General features: G+C 40.5%; 3 protein-coding genes across 10 annotated transcripts; 1 reads left to right on the top strand and 2 right to left on the bottom strand.

The window, feature by feature from the left end:
- Nucleotides 1–972: 972 nt before the first annotated feature.
- adgrf3a (adhesion G protein-coupled receptor F3a) lies at nucleotides 973–8,723 on the top strand. Its single transcript, XM_068580568.1, has 16 exons — nucleotides 973–979; nucleotides 1,390–1,518; nucleotides 1,631–1,783; nucleotides 2,192–2,298; nucleotides 2,386–2,444; nucleotides 2,548–2,672; nucleotides 2,753–2,971; nucleotides 3,320–3,547; nucleotides 3,632–3,772; nucleotides 4,089–4,203; nucleotides 4,773–4,851; nucleotides 4,994–5,173; nucleotides 5,874–7,211; nucleotides 7,296–7,337; nucleotides 7,946–7,981; nucleotides 8,074–8,723. The coding sequence occupies exons 1-16, from the start codon at nucleotides 973–975 to the stop codon at nucleotides 8,125–8,127; spliced, it is 3,012 nt and encodes a 1,003-aa protein (XP_068436669.1). The 3' UTR covers nucleotides 8,128–8,723.
- LOC137787353 (ankyrin repeat domain-containing protein 66) lies at nucleotides 3,370–9,964 on the bottom strand. Of its 5 annotated transcripts, XR_011077648.1 has the most exons (5): nucleotides 9,826–9,964; nucleotides 8,811–9,039; nucleotides 8,411–8,659; nucleotides 6,699–7,196; nucleotides 3,370–3,489 (listed from the first exon to the last, which is right to left on the bottom strand). XR_011077648.1 is itself a non-coding variant. In XM_068579701.1 (3 exons), the coding sequence occupies exons 1-3, from the start codon at nucleotides 9,962–9,964 to the stop codon at nucleotides 8,521–8,523; spliced, it is 507 nt and encodes a 168-aa protein (XP_068435802.1). In that variant the 3' UTR covers nucleotides 7,837–8,520. The 5 variants fall into 5 exon arrangements, 1 of the variants encoding a protein (XP_068435802.1); XR_011077649.1 differs by lacking the exon at nucleotides 6,699–7,196 and having other exon boundaries at nucleotides 3,383–3,489; XR_011077647.1 differs by lacking the exon at nucleotides 3,370–3,489 and having other exon boundaries at nucleotides 5,299–7,193.
- A 952-nt stretch (nucleotides 9,965–10,916) lies between these two features.
- On the bottom strand, nucleotides 10,917–18,605 carry LOC137788250 (tudor domain-containing 6-like). Of its 4 annotated transcripts, none has more exons than XM_068581147.1 (5): nucleotides 18,594–18,605; nucleotides 17,541–17,610; nucleotides 11,339–17,076; nucleotides 11,168–11,214; nucleotides 10,917–11,049 (listed from the first exon to the last, which is right to left on the bottom strand). In XM_068581147.1, the coding sequence occupies exons 3-4, from the start codon at nucleotides 17,049–17,051 to the stop codon at nucleotides 11,210–11,212; spliced, it is 5,718 nt and encodes a 1,905-aa protein (XP_068437248.1). In that variant the 5' UTR covers nucleotides 17,052–17,076; nucleotides 17,541–17,610; nucleotides 18,594–18,605; the 3' UTR covers nucleotides 10,917–11,049; nucleotides 11,168–11,209. The 4 variants fall into 4 exon arrangements, with proteins under 4 accessions (XP_068437248.1, XP_068437251.1, XP_068437250.1 ...); XM_068581150.1 differs by lacking the exon at nucleotides 18,594–18,605 and having other exon boundaries at nucleotides 11,339–16,300; nucleotides 16,793–17,076; nucleotides 17,541–17,625; XM_068581149.1 differs by lacking the exon at nucleotides 17,541–17,610 and having other exon boundaries at nucleotides 18,594–18,604.
- Nucleotides 18,606–18,630: the final 25 nt, after the last annotated feature.

The following is an 18,630-nucleotide window of genomic DNA, read 5'->3' on the forward strand; positions in this document are numbered from 1 at the left end:
TGAGGCTACTTAGTCACCACCATGCTAACATGCAGTTCAGCAGGGACAACGCAGAACAACGTTCATACAAGTTCATTGTGATAGGATGACAATATAGTTGACTAAAACACAAAACACATCCACGTCACGGCGACACCAGAGGTGTTAGGTATTGTGTGACACAAGCCACCATTTTTTGAAAGTCAAATTAGATCAAGATTACAGCGTTCTGTGCTTTGCATGTCTCACCACAGTAAAGCTTCCTCATAGAGTTTCTTGGAAACAGAACAAGCTGTTGTGTTTTACACTTCCTCGTCCTCTGCAGCAGCAGCAGCTCCATCGGTGGGCTGATGCCATTTGGGGGAACAGACGGGTCGAGAGACGCTGCCGTGCTGGTTCACTGGTGAAAACAGGTGAGCTAATATTTCTATATTGATTATCTATCGTTCATCTGCACGTCATATATTCCCTACAAAACACACGCACTAACTTTCTTCAAACTAACTGGTATTCATAAAAAAGTTTAACGTGGCATGTTGCTTTTTTTTAAATTTCAGGTATTCAGTGCAATTATTTCACTATTATCACTATTAAGCCATTTAGTCTGATAGATTTAGAAGAGCTAAGAGTTGAATAAACAACACAACATCCTCCATTTGTTTGTTTTTGGTAATTTGTAAATTGAAGAATCCAGTTACTACAATATTGTCAAGGTGGCACAGATCTATGTGAATATGTCGACACTCAAAATCAATAGAAAAAGAACATGGTGACACTTCATTCAAAGTTTATATTTTAAATAAAAAATCACGGGTCTAAGGATGGAGGGTGTCCGGAGTGTAAAGCCCTTTATTTCGGGCTACATACATAAAACTTTAACCTTTAATTACCTTTACTTTTATATTATTGTTTTTGTATTATTAGAGGTACAGTCTCCTTATGCCTCCAATATCTTTTTTTAGGAATATGATCTTTATACAAACTAAAGGGACGATGGAGAGTCAGATACCAGGAGAGAGAACAGGAGATAGATATTCAATTGATCGGTGTTTATGTAAAAGATTTTTTTTTTAAAACAGGACAGTATAAAAGATGTATTCTGTTATTGATTATTTGCAGGGTCAGGATGTGGACCTTATTTGTTCTTTGTATCCTGGGTCTAAACACCTGTCAGGTAGATCAGCATCATACGATTACACAATAGATCTTAACAAAAATCGCACAATATTTTATTAAATGAATGACTTTCTTTTGACTTTTTTCAGACTACTGGAAACGGTAAAAAAAAAAAAATATATATATATATATATATATTTTGAGATTCAAAATGAGCTTTTTATTGTGGCATTACATTGTTTTTAATAAACAGATGTGATGCATTTCGGTTGATGTCTGTTTTGCATGTTTCAGAAAATTCCACCCAAATGTATTATTTCAAAATGACAATAGAGGAAAGTGCAATCGCAAACATAACAGCGAGATGGACTCCTTTCGTGAGCAACACCGACGTGAAAGTCGATGACGTTAAAATGACAACAAGTAAAAAAAATAATTCTATTTCAGAAAAATAAAAAAAACTACATATTCTACATTTAATTTAAAAAAAAAAGAATAAAAAGTTGAAACTATAATGTTCTATATTCCCGATCAGTCTGTCAGAGCGTGCCGGGCGGCGCCGAGTGCAGCTGCCAGCCAGACTTCAGATGGAGCGACAGAGTTTGTCAGGAATCTGAAGGGAAATGTTGCGGCGACGAGAAATGCACCTTCACCAACAATGCTGGCGTGTGTGTTTCCAACGACACAGGTATTCGGTCATATTCTACCGTGTGCATGTGGATGGATTGTGGTTATTTGGATCATGGTCCATGCCTACTACTCATTATATGAGTAATTTCTGTCATATTCATGTATTGTGCTGTAACTCTGGTCACATGGCATCTATTGCTTATGTCTATGGGAGAGGGATCCTCCTCTGTTGCTCTTCCTCTGGTTTCTTCCCCCGTTTTTTTTCTCTGTAAAAGGGTTTTTACCATCTTTATTTGAGGGAGTTTTTCCTGATGCGATGTCCTGGGACAGGGATATTATGTGTAAAGCCCTCCGATTCACATTTTGTATTTGTGATTTTGGGCTATATAAATAAAACTGAATTGAATGTGCATGTGTGTGTATATTTATGGTGTATTAAGCATGCATCTTTTTTCTTTCCCCTCAGTTGTTGTCAATGGATCCATCACTTTGAGTGGAGAGAATTACTACGATTGTCTGAAAGAAGAAGTCTTGGAGCAATTCAAGCAGTGTAACAACAAATTGTTACGAGAGGTATAGTACAAATAAAAAATCCCATTACTTCATTCAACACCTTCATCAGATTAGGAATAATGTAAATGATTGATTGTTGCCTTGCAGATGAAAACAGTGTACAGCACTTTGCCCGGATTTGACGTCATAACAATTAGCAACTACAGGTACCTCCTCTTTTTTTTCTCCAAATAAAATAAGTTTTGCTATTTTTCTTTTTTCTGTTTTTAAAAAACCTAACTAAAGTCTGTACTTTGTCTTCACTTAAAGGATTGGAAGCGTCATCGCGGATTTTGAAATATACTTTGCTCAAAACGTCAAACGACAAGAGTTGCGTGAAAAGACTGAACGCCTGAGCAGCCATCTGTTGGCGTCGGTGGATTTGGAGACGAAAGGTCATTTATCTGACGGCGGGGTTAGGGGTAGGGATGCACCTGTCTCTTGTATTCTGTGTGACCTCCTATTTCCCCTGCAGGTGTTGTCCGTTTAATTATGCCGCCCAATAGTCCGGTGTGTTACTACGACAAGCCCGAACTCAGGTGTGTATCACAGGAGGACCTGAACACCCCGCCGGTGTGGCAGCTGAGGAGAGACGGCACAGTATTTGAGATATTTAATGGCACCGAGGCAGAGGTGACGACGGCGCCGTTGGAGACCAAACTGACACTGAGGAACATATCAGAGCTCTGGGCAGGTATATTTGTTTCAGCCACTCAAAAGTATGTTTTACTTACAGTGAATATGTCAATAACACATCTGAAAGGTGTCATGCATTATTTACTCGCTGGCAATACTTGAATAAGTATTTTTTCACATTAAACGACTAGCAGGTGAACAGCACTGCGTAGCTGGTGAGCCAGATATTTACCTCAGGAGTTGGTGGAGACCAAAACAGAGCAAAAAGAGGATTTTGGGGGGGGATTTACAGAAACACTATAATCATTTTGCTCAGTATCTAAATGCATATGTAAAGTAATTTACGTTTAGGTTTCGCATTGTTAACAAAGCGTGTTTATCTGAATCCTTTTTCTTCTTTTTTTAGGAAAGTACACATGTATGTTTAAACAAAAGTTAAGCTCGATCAACATAACTCACAAAGCCAGCGCTGCCATAGACATCTCGCTCCTGCCAAAAATTGACATCACCAACGCGCCGGCATTCCCACGCTGCAGAAACAGCTCCGATGTCCTGAGTGTGAGAGTACGATGTGAGCTGGAGAGCAACAAGGAGATGTATATTGGGACGTGGACTGGATTTAACCTCTTTACCGGTGAGTACATTTTCTTTGACCATCTGTTTCGATAAATGATTGCGCAAACTCAATGCACATGACATGTATTTGTGATCCCTGCAGGTCCTTTTCAACTACCTGATGATCACTCAAGTGATGTCATTGTTAGCTGTGACGAGACACTGAACCCCAGCGTGACGTGCACCTTTAAGAACAGGTGCAACGAGGAGAGGAATGCTACAGTTGTTGTCAACGTCATATATGGTATGTTTTAGTGTTTCAGTAAAATATTGTAAAAAAAAAAAAACGTCTTTGTCCAACACCGCATCATTATTCCAATATATTCAAACTTTGCCATTGGGAATGGTGTTATCTTACATGTTAGTTGTGAACGGTTCAACCAAAAAAGTGTCAAATATTCCAAATTGAGGTTTGACTTTCCAGCTTTTTGCAGCGCTTCAATTTAATTTCAGAATTCATTTTATCCTCCTGAAGTTGCCTTTGTACAAATATGTGTTGTTTTGGTTAACATTATGTCATAAATGATAAAGCAAGGCTTAACTTTTCTTCTTCAAAACAGAAAATAATCAATTCTGTGCAGCTGAGGGTGATTGGGAAGACACCAAAGCTGGATTCACTGCAGTGCTGAAATGCATCGACGCGGCTGGACCAAGACGAAGGAAATGCAAACAAACGTAAAGCTTCAACTAACGATCATTTTCACGATTATTTTGTCTTCTTCTGATTAATCCATGTATTGTTTGTGTCCCGTTACAATTGCTTCGTTTAGTTCAGTTTACCATCACAGAACTTTGCTAATATTACATGTAGCGTACTCCTCTGACGGATGTCTTGGACTTTAACTATTTTTTAAAATGTGTTTTATTCCTTATTGAAACTTAACTTCATTAAAGAAACCAACGTAAGACCTTGTTCCTCTTCAGGGGAGTGCTAACAGTTTCTTTATACTCTGCGAATTGACCGTTATAAACTTAATTTTAGCCGTTAAACGGCGCACTCCGACTTCCGGTTTAACCATATTTTTTAGCCTTCAAAATAAAAGCACAACACAAACGCTTATAAATACTTAAAATAAAAGTACAACAAACCGTAAACCAACCAAAATACAATACCAAAACATGCAACAAAAAACAACTTTAGTACACATTGAGTTACTTTAAATTACATTTGAGGAGCTAAAAACCAGTGAATATTTGTTGATGATTAATGTTACGTTGGTTGACTAATAGATTCATAATTTCAGCCCTACACAGGCGATATGGGAACCAGAGGTTTCAACATGCGTGAAACAGATAGTGAACAGTGTGCTGCAACAAGCAAACGTAAGCATCCAGAACCAAGATTGAAAAAGCGAGCTCTCCATTATCTGATACAAAAATATTAGCAGATTGTAGAGCGACAAATTAACAATCTTTTTAGGCACAAATATTCATCACGCAAAAATCATGGCTGTTTTTTTTACAGATTATTGACATTGGACTTGGTTCACTCCATGAAAATGCTGCAAATGTGTTCTCCCTCCTCGAGAATGTCACGAATAACACAGCGACTATCAACACTTTCGCCGACATGAGCGCATCTGTTGAAGTACTCACCAAATTGAGTCAGAAGATAAAGTCAATAAATACTGAATCCACAGTGAATGTAAGTATAACAACAATCTTTATTCAACATTATTATTGGATTTTATGATATAGAGACAAAATAGAGTTATTTAAATTAATAATTTAAAGTTCAACATGAAAAATGTCATGAAATAACCGTGTTTTTTGGGTGTTATTTATGGCTGGAATTAATTGTAAAGAAGCCATCGGAAATCACCTATTTGCTGTAATTTTTCTGCATCTTTTTGTTCAATTTCATTCCTTCTTAATCAAGCTGTTAGATGCCAGGCTGCACGTCTTCAATAAAAAAAGTGAAATGAAGAAGAAGAAGAAAAAGCCTTTTCTGATCCTGCGTAACTTGAATTTCAGCTTGCAAAAACTTTTTTTGCAATTTCCAAAGAATGTGGTTGCTTTTTAGGGTTAATATTTAACTTCCACCCTCCTCCACCTGGTTGTGCATGGCATGATGGGAAAATGCAGATTATTGAAAGACTTCTTTTCACCTGTTGCTCTTGTGTTGTGTTTCTGAGCTGTCGATATTAAAGCTCACTTGCTTTTACCACCAATCAAAGGTATCGCCAAACCACCGATTCAGAGCAATCTTCAATATGAACAGAGTCAAATACATATATATCTGCCATGTAGGCCTACTTTATAAATAATACAACCAGGTGACAGTGCTTTTTCTAACGTTGAGCAGACATGTCTACACCAATCAACACAGCTCCTTTTGTTTTCAGGACTTTCTGGAGTCATCCAGCAATTTGCTGGAGAAGTCTCTCAACGAATCGTGGACAACCGGGTTGGACGAAGGCAACATTTCATTGGCCGAGAGCTATCTGGATTCCCTCGAGAAATTGATTCAGTTGACCAACGTAACCCGGGTCCCCAAGAAAAAAAACATAGAGCTAGCCGCATCCAATTGCCCAAATAGGTCAAAATGTCAGAGCACGGTGTTCAACAACAACGTCGTACTTGTTAGTTCGGACCCCGGCAGCGTAAAGACAGCCGGGTTTAAAGAACTGGAGAACTATTTGCCCAACAAAGACGAGAGGTACGAGCCGAACAGCATCGTCGTGTCAGTAACTACCGAAAGGAAACAATTGGATTCAGTTGAGGTTAAAATCAACTTCTCGTTGATCCGGCCGAGGGCTCGCGACGTCGACATGAAGTGTGTCGCGTGGGACAACGGCACCAAGAGTTGGTCACCCGAAGGGTGCGAGTGGATGGGCGCTTCCGATGAGGGGCTTTGCGTTTGCCGACATTTGTCCTCGTTTGCCGTTCTAATGTCAAGGTACCCGCTGAACATCAACGGGCTCACTGAGGTGACCCTAGTCGGACTGTCCGTGTCAGTCATAGCGCTCATTCTCACTCTCGCGATAGAACTGATCGTCTGGAGTGATGTGGTCAAGACAGATACTCTCTATATACGCCACTCGGGCAACGTCAACATCTGTTTGTGTTTGCTCGTGGCGGATTTCTGTTTTTTGGTATCTTTAAAGCTAACGGAAGAGAACAAAGACACGTGGTGTAAGACCTTCGTGGTGTTGAAGCATTTCTGTTACCTGTCCATGTTCTTCTGGATGTTATGTCAGAGCAGCATGCTGCTTCATCAGGCAATCTTTCCGTTTCATAGGATGAGCAGGAAAACATACATGAGGTCCTCAATAGTCCTGGGCTACGTGTGTCCTTTGCTGATTGCTGTTATCACGTTACTGTCCTACAGTAACGGCGCTGAAGGCGAGTACTACTCCAAGGACACCTGTTGGCTGTGTTATTCTGGCCTTATGAAGGGGTCCATCCATACGTTTGTGATACCAGTCGGGATAATCGTCCTCTTCAACGTACTCTCCATGGTGATAGTCATCATTAAGATTTTGGATCACCCCGTGAATTCGGACAATCGCAATGGAAAGGAAAAAAAGGCTGCCGTAACCGTCATGAGGGCAGTTATTCTTTTGACTCCGATCTTCGGTGTGACTTGGTTTTTTGGGTTTGCCGTGATGCTTCTTGACCTCACGTCTGGTCCCATCGTGGTCGTAGTTCATTACGCCTTCAACCTGCTGAACACATTCCAGGTATGGTCAGTGTGATCTTCAAGTAAACATCAGGACCAGTAAAAGTACGTCTTGCTTAGTGACCTTTTGTCGTTTCCTTTGCAGGGTTTGTTCATTTTATTAACCACATGCCTGGCGGACAAAATGGTAAGGCAGTTTTACTTTAAAGAAAACGACCACTTAAATCTTAATGTTTCTTGCATTTATGATTCAGCTTTGGTACAGTACTGTGTTAATTTGGTAGGAAGCCGGCAGAACATATTTTAAATATATAAATCAGTCGGACTGATCTCAAAAATGTGATGAAAGTACATTTAGCTTAGACGACACAATGCTTGTAATCAAATACATTTGATTCATTGTTTACTCCTACCTCTGGGCATGCACCGTGACACTGAACGGCTTTATGCTAAGCTAGGCTCATGCTGGCTTCGGCCTCGTATTAAACAGTCTTCTCATTTAATTCCCATTAAGCAAGCAAATATGCATATTTCCCTAAATGCTAAATGTTTCCTTTGAAGATACATCCACTCTATGATCTGTGATAAGGTTAAAAAGGTGTAACCTCTTTGGAAATTGTGGTAAATCTTTTAAACATCGACAAATATGTGGGAATGGATTTTAGCATACATTTAGCATTTAACTCTACACCTAGAGCAGATAGTGTATCCGAATTACAACACACTTAAATGAGAGATGTTAAAATCCACACACAAGGTAGCAGCATTAATAATGTTTTAATCCAATTTTAACAGACCCATGAAGCACTGCTGAAACTCATAAAGAAAAATGTAAGTGTGCTACAACGTTGACTCTGATGTAAAATACCACAATGAGTCTGACTATTGATTCATGATACACATCCTTCTCCTCTGCTTTCCAGGCACCAGCATCGACTACTGAGAGCACCACACAGTTACACTCAACTTCAAAGTGAAAATCGTCTCCGATATGTGCACTCCAACATTTAAACAAACCACATTTTACACATAAAACCACAGATAATGGTTTTGCAGCCACATGGTCTCTACCGATGTGACTACTTTGTTGTTGTTTACTTTGATTTACTACCTGTCATACAAGTTAACGTCCACTGTACAATGTTTGTTAAGATATCTGTGTTTTTAACTGGACATATTTCCAACCTGTAGTTTGTTTTGTGTGCTTTAAATTATGGTATATATTATTGCTCGTGTGGTTTAAGCAATGCTGTATATTACCTGTTATTAATGAGTATGGAAGCCGATAAAGGCCACAGAAACACTGTCGACTGAAAGGCTACAAGGAGCTCACTTTGGTACACACTTTGTGCACTAAAAGCGAGTCAAGCCTACGTCTGAACGTTGCTCTTAGGGCTCGGCTTGTCTTCATGTTGCTTTCCTTGTTCGGCCCACTCCTCATCTGTGTCATCCACTGAAATCCCTTTCTGGGCTGCCACTTTGCGATAGGCCTGGCATTCAATTTCAGCTCTGCAACATACAAAAACAGGGCAATTGACTTATTTAACTGTTAATGGGCTAAATGTTTGAAAGACATAAAAAAATTCAAATATGACACGTGTACGAATGTACGATTCACATAATTAAATAAGAATTAGAAAAACCGGGCTTCTCCTTGTACTTTTTTAGGAATAGAACGCAGTCATGGTGGCCATATATTTCGGCTATCCGTGCCGGTTTGTCTCCCCAGCGGTCCTCTTGGTCTACGGGGGCGTGGAGCGAGTGCAGCAGCCGCAGCACAGCCAGCCGGCCGGCCTCTGCAGCGCTGTGGGCAGGAGTCCAGCCGTGCTCCGTCCTCAGACACGGCCGGGCTCCGTGCTCCACGAGGACCTGGACCGTTTCTGTATGTCCTGGAGAAAAGGCATCACAGGGATTTTAAGTAAATTCAAATGGAAACAGAAAGGTGTGAGGGTGAAAGAATTGATCAATTGGTTGATACATTTTCTTGGCATCAAGCGTGATAATTAATAAACAATTTAACAAGAAAAGAAAAAAAAACATTCCTTGTTTCTTCAATGACTTTGATGATTATTTTACAAGATTTTCTGACATATTGCAAAATGAACAATACATATAAGATAAAAAAAAATAATAATTGGTGATGCTTTAATCATTTCAAAACGCAAATCACGACCACGTTGATTGGTGTATTTATTATATGGCGTAACGTTTATTAGAAAAAAGAAAATAACAAAATAGTTTGACTAATACGTAATAAATAACAGCAAATATAAAATCACAAAATACACAATGAACTAAGGGAACTCCAACAGCATTAAAACACAAAAGTTATATATATATATATATATATATATATATATATATATATATATATATATATATATATATATATTCAATTCTGATCATTTGAGAAGTACATGAACCCCAGCATAAATATATTGATATTTAATAAAATCTAATGTATAATGCATGGCTTTTAAATGTGGCGTCCTTGTAGCTTAAGAGCACCGCACAATGACAGAGAAAGGAAGAAAAGAAGGACACGTATGAAACACTTTAAGAGCATCTTGCACACCCACTTCCGTTATCTTAGTCAACAAAGCAGCAGTTAAAGTGCAAAACTTGGATATTTGACCCGCAGGTGCATCGGCAGCACGGTATATTCCCACTGATACCTTGAGCTGCTGCCCAGTGCAGAGGCGTCTTGCAGCTCCAGTCGATGTCCCGCTGGTTGGGATCGCATTCATTTTGCCTGAGAATCTCCTGAACCCTACCGAGGTCCCCCGCTGCCGCTGCTTGGTGCAACTCGGTCATCCCGGTACCGGGGTTGCCTGGCAACATCTACAAAACACGGAAGACTAACCGGAGCCTGCAAACAGGAAATGCTGCCACCTGCTTGCAGACAGGGGTTGACACCAGGGTAGGTCTATTTTAACTAAGTAATGACACACTGAATACTTTAAATGTTTCTTAGGGGTCATAAGGGATCATTCTGGTGCAGTTGCAGTGGGACATCGCTATATTTAGGCAATAGCTCACAGTTAACATGTGTTGGGCCCAACACAAAGCTGTCGAGTATGGCAATATGAAGGTAAGAGAAAGTTAAAACCCATTAAAATAGTTTTTATTCATAAATAAAATAGGCCGATGCGTAGGCTGGCTTACTGCACATACCAAGGCATAGTTTACGAGCGTGCATTTCATCACTCGTGGCTTTTTGATTACATTATATATGTGGCCATGTATTGTGCAACCACTTCAAACAGTACAGTGTGACTTTGATAACTGCTTATCTACGCAGGTCAGGTGGAGGTGGGTTGATGGGCGTGGCCAGGATGTTGCTCCGACTCTAGCCCCCAAGTTACGGTTGGTAAAAGCGGCTGGCACTTAGCTGTGAAACATCTATTTAGCAATGAAATGAACGTCCAACTCCCTTCCCCTACATAGCTGTGCCCTCCTTTGAAAGTCCTATAGCATTGGATTTTGATTTTATTTTAATAAATATTGGTTGTCTAAATTCAAAAACGTCTCTTTGTAGTATCTTTTGTATCTCTTTGGGCCGGGAAGGAGACTGCAAAATGTAGGCTCCAGTATCGTAACTGATACCCTAAATTAATCACTTTCATCGTATACTATAAAACTCAATAAAAGTTCATGCTGAAGAGCTGTAGTCTGTTAATCCCTGGCCTTTTGAAAACCCAACCTCTTTCACAGCCTATTCAAATGTGTTCAATCAATAAAATCACTCATTTTATATATTCATACAAGCACTTCTTTATTGAAAAACATTACCTCCATGACAAGCTTAATTTCACATTGTTAGTAAAATGTATTTTGCAAAAGTCAAGGCTGTTGCGTCACAAGTGGGTTTCCCCCAGGGTATTCATCTTGGTCCAGAGCTGAAACATAAACAAAGATACGATCACGTATTGAGAACATTCAATTTGCTTTCATGTCTAAATATTAATAATTGACCTTCATAGACTTAAATTAGACAAAAAATCTAAAAAGTCCTACCATTCATTCAACGGCTTTGAAGACTTTAAACCCATACACTCCTCATCCTGGGGCAGTAAAGATGAAAAGTATGAAATAAAAATAGTGAATATGACATTTTAAAACATAAGGTATCTAATTAGGAACATGATTTCTAGGGTGGAAAAGTGACACCCAGTCTAGTCTACTAACCTGATCCCAAATGGTCTTCCAAGGCATGGTCTGTGTCCAGTCCTTTCCAGTATTTCTCCATCAGTGCATTAACAATCGATCCCTCGCACTCAATTTCCACTTTATACTGAGGAACTGCAGCCTCTGAATAGTCGTCCATGTTGAACACTGTCAGTTTGAGTGGTTTATCAACCAGAAGATTGTAGAAGTCATCGTAAATTTCGTCATTCCAGGACCCCTTGGTCTCATCAAATCCTTTCAAAGAGCACAAAAAGGCCTGAGGAGTCTTCTCTAGCAGACTCTGAGACACTGATCTTACATTCTTGACGTCAACGTCGGATTCGTTTCCATAGTCGATAAACAAGACAGAGAATGTATTGTCAATTCTGCGTATTACTTGAGCTCGATACCACTGTTCGTCACTAGAAAACAGAGCAAGGCAGGGACTGCCAGGACCAAGAGTCTCTGGGAACATCTTGTCCTGTGCCATCTTTCCTTCTTCCTGAGCGAGCTCTGATACTTTGCTGAGCTCTTCTGGGTTGTCGTACTGACACCAGAAGTAATGAGGATGCACAATGCAAGAAGCATATACCTCCTCTTTTTTGTTTTTGGAAAAGTTTGGCTTCTTGTACATGCAAGCATTTACATTTACTTTGGAAACATTGAAATGAGTCATGCTGGATTCAGTTTGAATATCTTGGACAGTTTCCTCTTTAGGGTGTTCCATGGAAACACATCCTTCAGTAACTGGTTTCCAGTATTTCAGCATGGCAGCATTAACAATCGCTCCCTCGCACTCAATTTCCACTGCATACTGAGGAACTTCAGTCTTTGAGTGGTCGTCCATGTTGAACACTGTCAGTTTGAGTGGTTTATCAACCAGAAGATTGTAGAAGTCATCGTAAACTTCAGCATTCCAGGACCCATTGGATTCATCAAATCCTTTCAACGAGCACAAAAAAGACAGAGGAGTCTTCTCTAGCAGACTCTGAGACAGTGATCTCACATTCTTGATGTCAACGTCAGATTCGTTTCCATAGTCAATAAACAAGACAGAGAATGTATCGGCAATTCTGCGTATTACTTGAGCTCGATACCACTGTTTGTCACTGGAAAACAGAGCAAGGCAGGGACTGCCAGGACCAAGAGTCTCTGGGAACATCTTGTCCTGTGCCATCTTTCCTTCTTCCTGAGCGAGCTCTGATACTTTGCTGAGCTCTTCTGGGTTGTCGTACTGACACCAAAAGTAATGAGGATGCACAATGCAAGAAGCATATACCTCCTCTTTTTTGTTTTTGGAAAGGTTTGGCTTCTTGTACATGCAAGCATTCACATTTACTTTGGAAACATCAAGATGAGTCATGCTGGACTCAGTTTGAATATCTTGGAGAGTTTCCTCTTCAGGGTTTTCTATCGAAACACATCTTTCGGCAACTGGTTTCCAGTATTTCTGCATTGCTGCATTAACAATTTTTCCATCGCACTCTATTTCCACTGCATACTGAGGAACTTCAGTCTTTGAGTGGTCGTCCATGTTGAACACTGTCAGTTTGAGTGGTTTATCGACCAGAAGATTGTAGAAGTCATCGTAAACGTCAGCATTCCAGGACCCATTGGACTCATCAAATCCTTTCAACGAGCACAAAAAGGCCTGAGGAGTCTTCTCTAGCAGACTCTGAGACAGTGATCTCACATTCTTGATGTCAACGTCTGATTCGTTTCCATAGTCGATAAACAAGACAGAGAATGTATTGTCAATTCTGCGTATTACTTGAGCTCGATACCACTGTTCGTCACTGGAAAACAGAGCAAGGCAGGGACTGCCAGGACCAAGAGTCTCTGGGAACATCTTATCCTGTGCCAGCTTTCCTTCTTCCTGAGCGAGCTCTGATACTTTGCTGAGCTCTTCTGGGTTGTCGTACTGACACCAGAAGTAATGGGGATGCACAATGCAAGAAGCATATACCTCCTCTTTTTTGTTTTTGGAAAAGTTTGGCTTTTTGTACATCCAAGCATTCACATTTACTTTGCAAACATTTGCCTGTGTCATGTTGGACTCAGTTTGAATATTTTGGAGGAAAGTTTCTTTTTCAGGGGGGTCTATGGGAATAAGTTCTTCGACAACTGGGTTCCAGTATTTCAAAATGGCTGCATTAACAATCACTCCCTCACACTCAATTTCCACTGCATACTGAGGAACTGCAGCCTTTGAATGGTTGTTCATGTTGAACACTGTCAGTTTGAGTGGTTTATTAACCAGAAGATTGTAGAAGTCATCGTAAACGTCATCATTCCAGGACCCTTTGGACTCATCAAATCCATTCAAACAGCACAAAAAGGCCTGAGGTGCCTTCTCCAGTAGACTCTGAGACAGTGATCTCACATTCTTGACATCAGCTTCAGACTCATTTCCATAGTCAATAAACAGGACACGGAAGGCATCGTTAACTCTGCAAATTACTTGAGCGCGATACCACTGTTGGTCACTGGAGAACTGAGCAAGGCATGGACTGCCCGGACCAAGAGTCTCAGGGAACATCTTGTCCTGTTGCACCTGTCCTGCTTCCTGAGCCAACCTTGACACTATGTTCAGGTCTTCAGTGTTGGCGTACTGACACCAGCAGTGATGTGGTCCAGCAATGCAGGATGTGTATACCTCCTCGATCCTGTTTTGAGAAATCTTTGGCCACTTGTAAATGCAGACATTCACAATTCCCTCCGGACTGGATGAAAGGGAACGTTGTGATGTTTCTGAGTCACTTTGGCCATCTTCCATTTCTTTGTCCATAAAATCTGAAGTTTTTTTAAGTTCATCCACGGTCTTTTCATGTTCAAACTCTTGAGCATAGGTATTAGTTATGGATTGTGGACTCGGCTCATCTCTTGCACATGGTTCATTGTTGCTGTGCAGTTTAAGATCTTTCATCATTGTTAATACGGATACATTTGTGAGCTCTTGATTTAAACAGTCTTTATTTGGCACACAGTCATGTTCTGAGCTGTTTGAGAGCTGCTGGTCAGTTGTCTCTTGTGTTATCTTTGACATCATCTCTCTGACTTTCATATTTAAATCCAAAGCTCCAGCAAACAGGTCAACAAGGAGCTTCCCGTTTTCCCCTTTTGCTACCACTGACATGGTGAACATTTGGCCAATAGCACTGTCTGCAAACCACTTGTTGACTTCTTGTGGCACTTCTGTTGGGACGCCAAACAATCCAAGTGGAATAGCTTGCACAGGAACAGACCTGGCCACACTTGCTTCAGTGGGAATGGGACAAATATCAGATTCATTTACTGAAAGGGTATGGCCATAGTCCACAAAGTACACTTTAATTTTTGGGGACATTTCTACCACTTGACCTCTGTGCCACTGATTATCAGTGAACTTAGCAAAGCAAATGCTATCAAGTTCAAATGGGCCATCTGTTGATTGTGGCTGGTTGAGTCGTTGTTCAATACTTCCCATCACTTTGTAAAACAAGTTTAAATTCCGGTCCAGTTGGCAGTAGAAGAGATTGACAGTCTCTGAATGGGTTATCCACACATTTTCTTTTGCATCCACCTCAAGATCGTATGTGGAGCAATTGTATACATCGGATGGGACCTGTGGAAGAATTTGGAGTGCTTGCGCCTGTGCAAATTCCTGAGTTGGAAGCTTGCATACACCGTCAGGTGGTGTTTTATTATCGACCACCTTAAGCAGCAGGCCTTCTTCATCAGATGTTACAGCCTTAACAGTGCATTTCAACCCGATGTTTGACGAAGTGGCTACATCCACAGACTGCTGAAACTCTGTGTTATCAGTCCGAGTGATGGAAGTGGGATGGGTGGAATTCTTGCAATTGAACAAGCAACACTGGAAAGCCTGTGAACTCAGCGGTAGGAAAGCTGGATCAATGGGGTACACATCTTGCAGAGGGACTGTGTGAGTTTGACCATAGTCTATAAATCTCACATCGACAACAGGGGAGTGGTGACTCGTCACAATCCTTGATCTATACCACATGTTATCGTCTTGGTTACGGACGACAAAGATTGACTCAACAAGTAGAGGAGGGTGGGTGGATGCATAGTGGTTTTGCAGGTCCTGCATCAGGTGTCTAAGAGAGTCACAGTTTTCCGGTGGTTGACACCAGAATTTCTGTTGACTTTCAATCAACGATACTTTTACATTGTCACTACTTCCTACATTCAACATCTCGTTATTACATGCATTTTGTAGCTCTGCGGGGAAACCTGTCAAAAGATGCCCATTAATGTATATCTTAGGGTCTGGATGTTCTGAACTCTCTTTGATATGGGCATCATCAACTCCAGAAGTGGCTAAACCATCGGTCCTATTATTAACCGCTTGGTTCTTAGTGCATGGAAAAGTTTCTTCTCGTAAACCATCAACATTCACAGTGGCTTTGTTCTGTAAATCTGTGCAACACTTTTTTCCAGGTGAACTAAGAAATAATGAGGGAATGGGCCCATTATGGACATTTGTATCTTGTCCTGATGAAAAAGGTCCGACCATCTTGGTAAAACAATCGTTTACGCATGCATCATCATCTGCATAGAGAATGACATGATAGGCATTTAGAGATAGATTCTGTTGCTTAAACTTTGCCACAAGCTTCTTGTTAAGGAGCAGCGATTTCAAGTAATCATTCTGGCCTGTAGTCCAAACTGTGCAGTTATCTTTTACGCCTTCGAGAGAACAGGGATACGTGACCACTGGCATTCTCAGAAATTTTCCATGGAGAGGTCGGATGTCTCCAACTGGGACAAATTCAATTTTTCCTTCATCCACATGAAAGACTTCTACAGCACCATCGCTCGTTATTGTTTCCTTTAGTAACGAGCGATGCCATCTGCCGTTTATCCCACGAGCAGCATATGGAGCCCCGCGGGTCAAAGGTTGTGCTTCTCCTAAATCTGAGCTCTCTTCATAGTGCTGCTGCATCTGTTCTGATAAAATCTTCATTGCCTTTGAAAAAACTTGGAGTTTGCAAAAAATGTTACATGGATTAATTACCTCTGTCACGTTGACAAGTTCCAAAGTATTAGTTAACAGTTCTGGGTAAAAGTATTGGTCATGCTTCTCAAGTTGGCAATTAACATCCTGTTCCTGCGTTGGGTGTTCGGCCTCCAGATATTTCTGCACAAGACTTTTAAACTCATCTATCGCCATCTTCTTTGCAAACCCAAGCTTACAGATGTGCATGGAAACGTTTGGTATGTCGAGAAGGATGGTCCTGTCTGGCATCAGCACATGCTGAACCAGTCCCTTAAACTTCTTTCCAGGCAGAGACAGCAAAAACTTTGTTGGTATTTCAGGCCAGTTATTCTCAAGGGAGAGCACATTTGCAAGTATGCACAGTTCAGTTTCAGGAGGAAGGAGAAAACAGTCACTCTGGCCCCATGCTAAAGCTTCACTGGTGGTGCTATGGGGCAGTCCCTGGTCAATTAGAAAAACATCGCAAGTTTCACCTTGAATCGATACCATCCGAGCTCTGTGCCAGGTGTCACTGATGCAAACCAGACAGAGATCCTCTGGCTTTCCTTCTGATCCAGAAAACCGTCTTTTCGGAATCTGAATGTCCTCCCTCATCTGCTCATAAACGGGCTTCCGTCCATCATCCATGTTAACCCATAATTCCACAAGACCACAATTGGAGTTTAAGTTCACCCTTGTGATGACAACAGGCACTTCTGATCCAGGCGTTGGCAGCCCGGGAATCGAACACATTGTGAAGTTCTGAGGTCAAATAAACCTGAAAAACAGAAAAAAATAGTTTTAAAGTTGATTAAAAATAGGCACTAATTTCAAGAATTGCTGCCTCCGAAGAATGTAGAATGCCTATTGCCGTTTTTGCCCTCTGAGACTTATATCTTGCAAAATCGGCATGTGGTCTCGCATGCATCTCCATTAAAACCTTATCTTTTAAAACACTTCTGCATAAACAGTCTCAAGCTACTCATCCATGCATGTTTAATAACTAAGATTTTAGCTCATGTGCATGAGTTTGGAAAATATGAGAGTACAACTGGATAAATACGACTTGGATTAGTTTCTAAACTGATGTTTTGATATAGTTTTGCTTTTCTTAAAAAGGCCCCACCATTTCAGTTATTCAGACTGATATTTTATTCTTTCTAGGTATGTAATAAAACAGGCTGGGTAATTAATATGCAAATGATAATTTTAAGTGTGAAGTATTCCTTTTAAATCAGTGACCTTTTCACTTCCTTATTCCCACTTATTAAAAAAGGTGGCATCCACACTGCTCCGTTTGACTCACTTCCAACTGTAGAAAGAAACCTGGAAGTCAATGTGGGATTGATGACGCATCAGATACAAACTATAAATGTATCATGTGGACATAAATCAAACACAGGAAACCTGCATCTGCAAAGAGGAACAGGGGTCACAAGCAGACCCTCATCCACAGACAGATTGTTTGCAAACTAAACACGACAAGCTAAGGCTGGATCAACAGCTTTGAACATTATGAGAGTCACTGAATTAGCATATGGACCGTCGTCTCGTGTACAGACAGCATCATCGCTCCAAATGTTAGTTTTCATGACACCACAGTAAGAATTATAGGCAATTACAATATTAAGAAAGCAAGACATACAATCTTTAGATATATTATTACATTAATTCAAAAGTCCAGGTCATCATCCAATATGCATTATAATAACAGTTTAACAGCAGGTTATAATTATCAAGTATGTTCATGTTGGTCGCTGTGATAATGATGATAGATGTACTTACTGGTTAATTGAATATTAAACGTGTCAGAAAAGAAGTGGCTGTAATCAAAGCATTGTTAGTTTTTTGTTAAAACTTTCCTATTTAAATTTGAGATGTTAGCTATGTTTGACTCTGAAAAAGTTTCACGATTAAACAGTTGTGAAAGTAGAAACTAATGAGAAAGTCATAATTGTCAGCGTTTAAAATCCTCTCGAATCAAAATAATTTACGTTATTTTACACCAGAGATCACTTAAATAATCCTAAAAATAAGGGCGTACGTGGCTGTGATTCAACATGGGCTCTAATCGTTCAGTGCAGTTGCAAATCCAGCTCTTTGTGCAAAACTGTGTGTATTGAACGAAACACAACGCCCCACAAACCACACGCACGACTCACGTGACTTTTTAAGGCGTGTAACTGACCTTCATCTTCCTCACAACAATTCGGCTCTGTCTAACTCACAGTTACTCAACTTGTTATATTACTAAACACAAGTTTCATCACCGTGTGTGTGTGGCAGGCGACTCACCATCACTGGGGCCTCGGCGTGTCTGAGGCGCGTGGGG

Source organism: Clinocottus analis, unplaced genomic scaffold (assembly GCF_023055335.1).
Source record: "Clinocottus analis isolate CAN_PGR_092001 unplaced genomic scaffold, fCliAna1.0.p SCAF_17, whole genome shotgun sequence".
Classification (NCBI taxonomy): Eukaryota; Metazoa; Chordata; class Actinopteri; order Perciformes; family Cottidae; genus Clinocottus; species Clinocottus analis.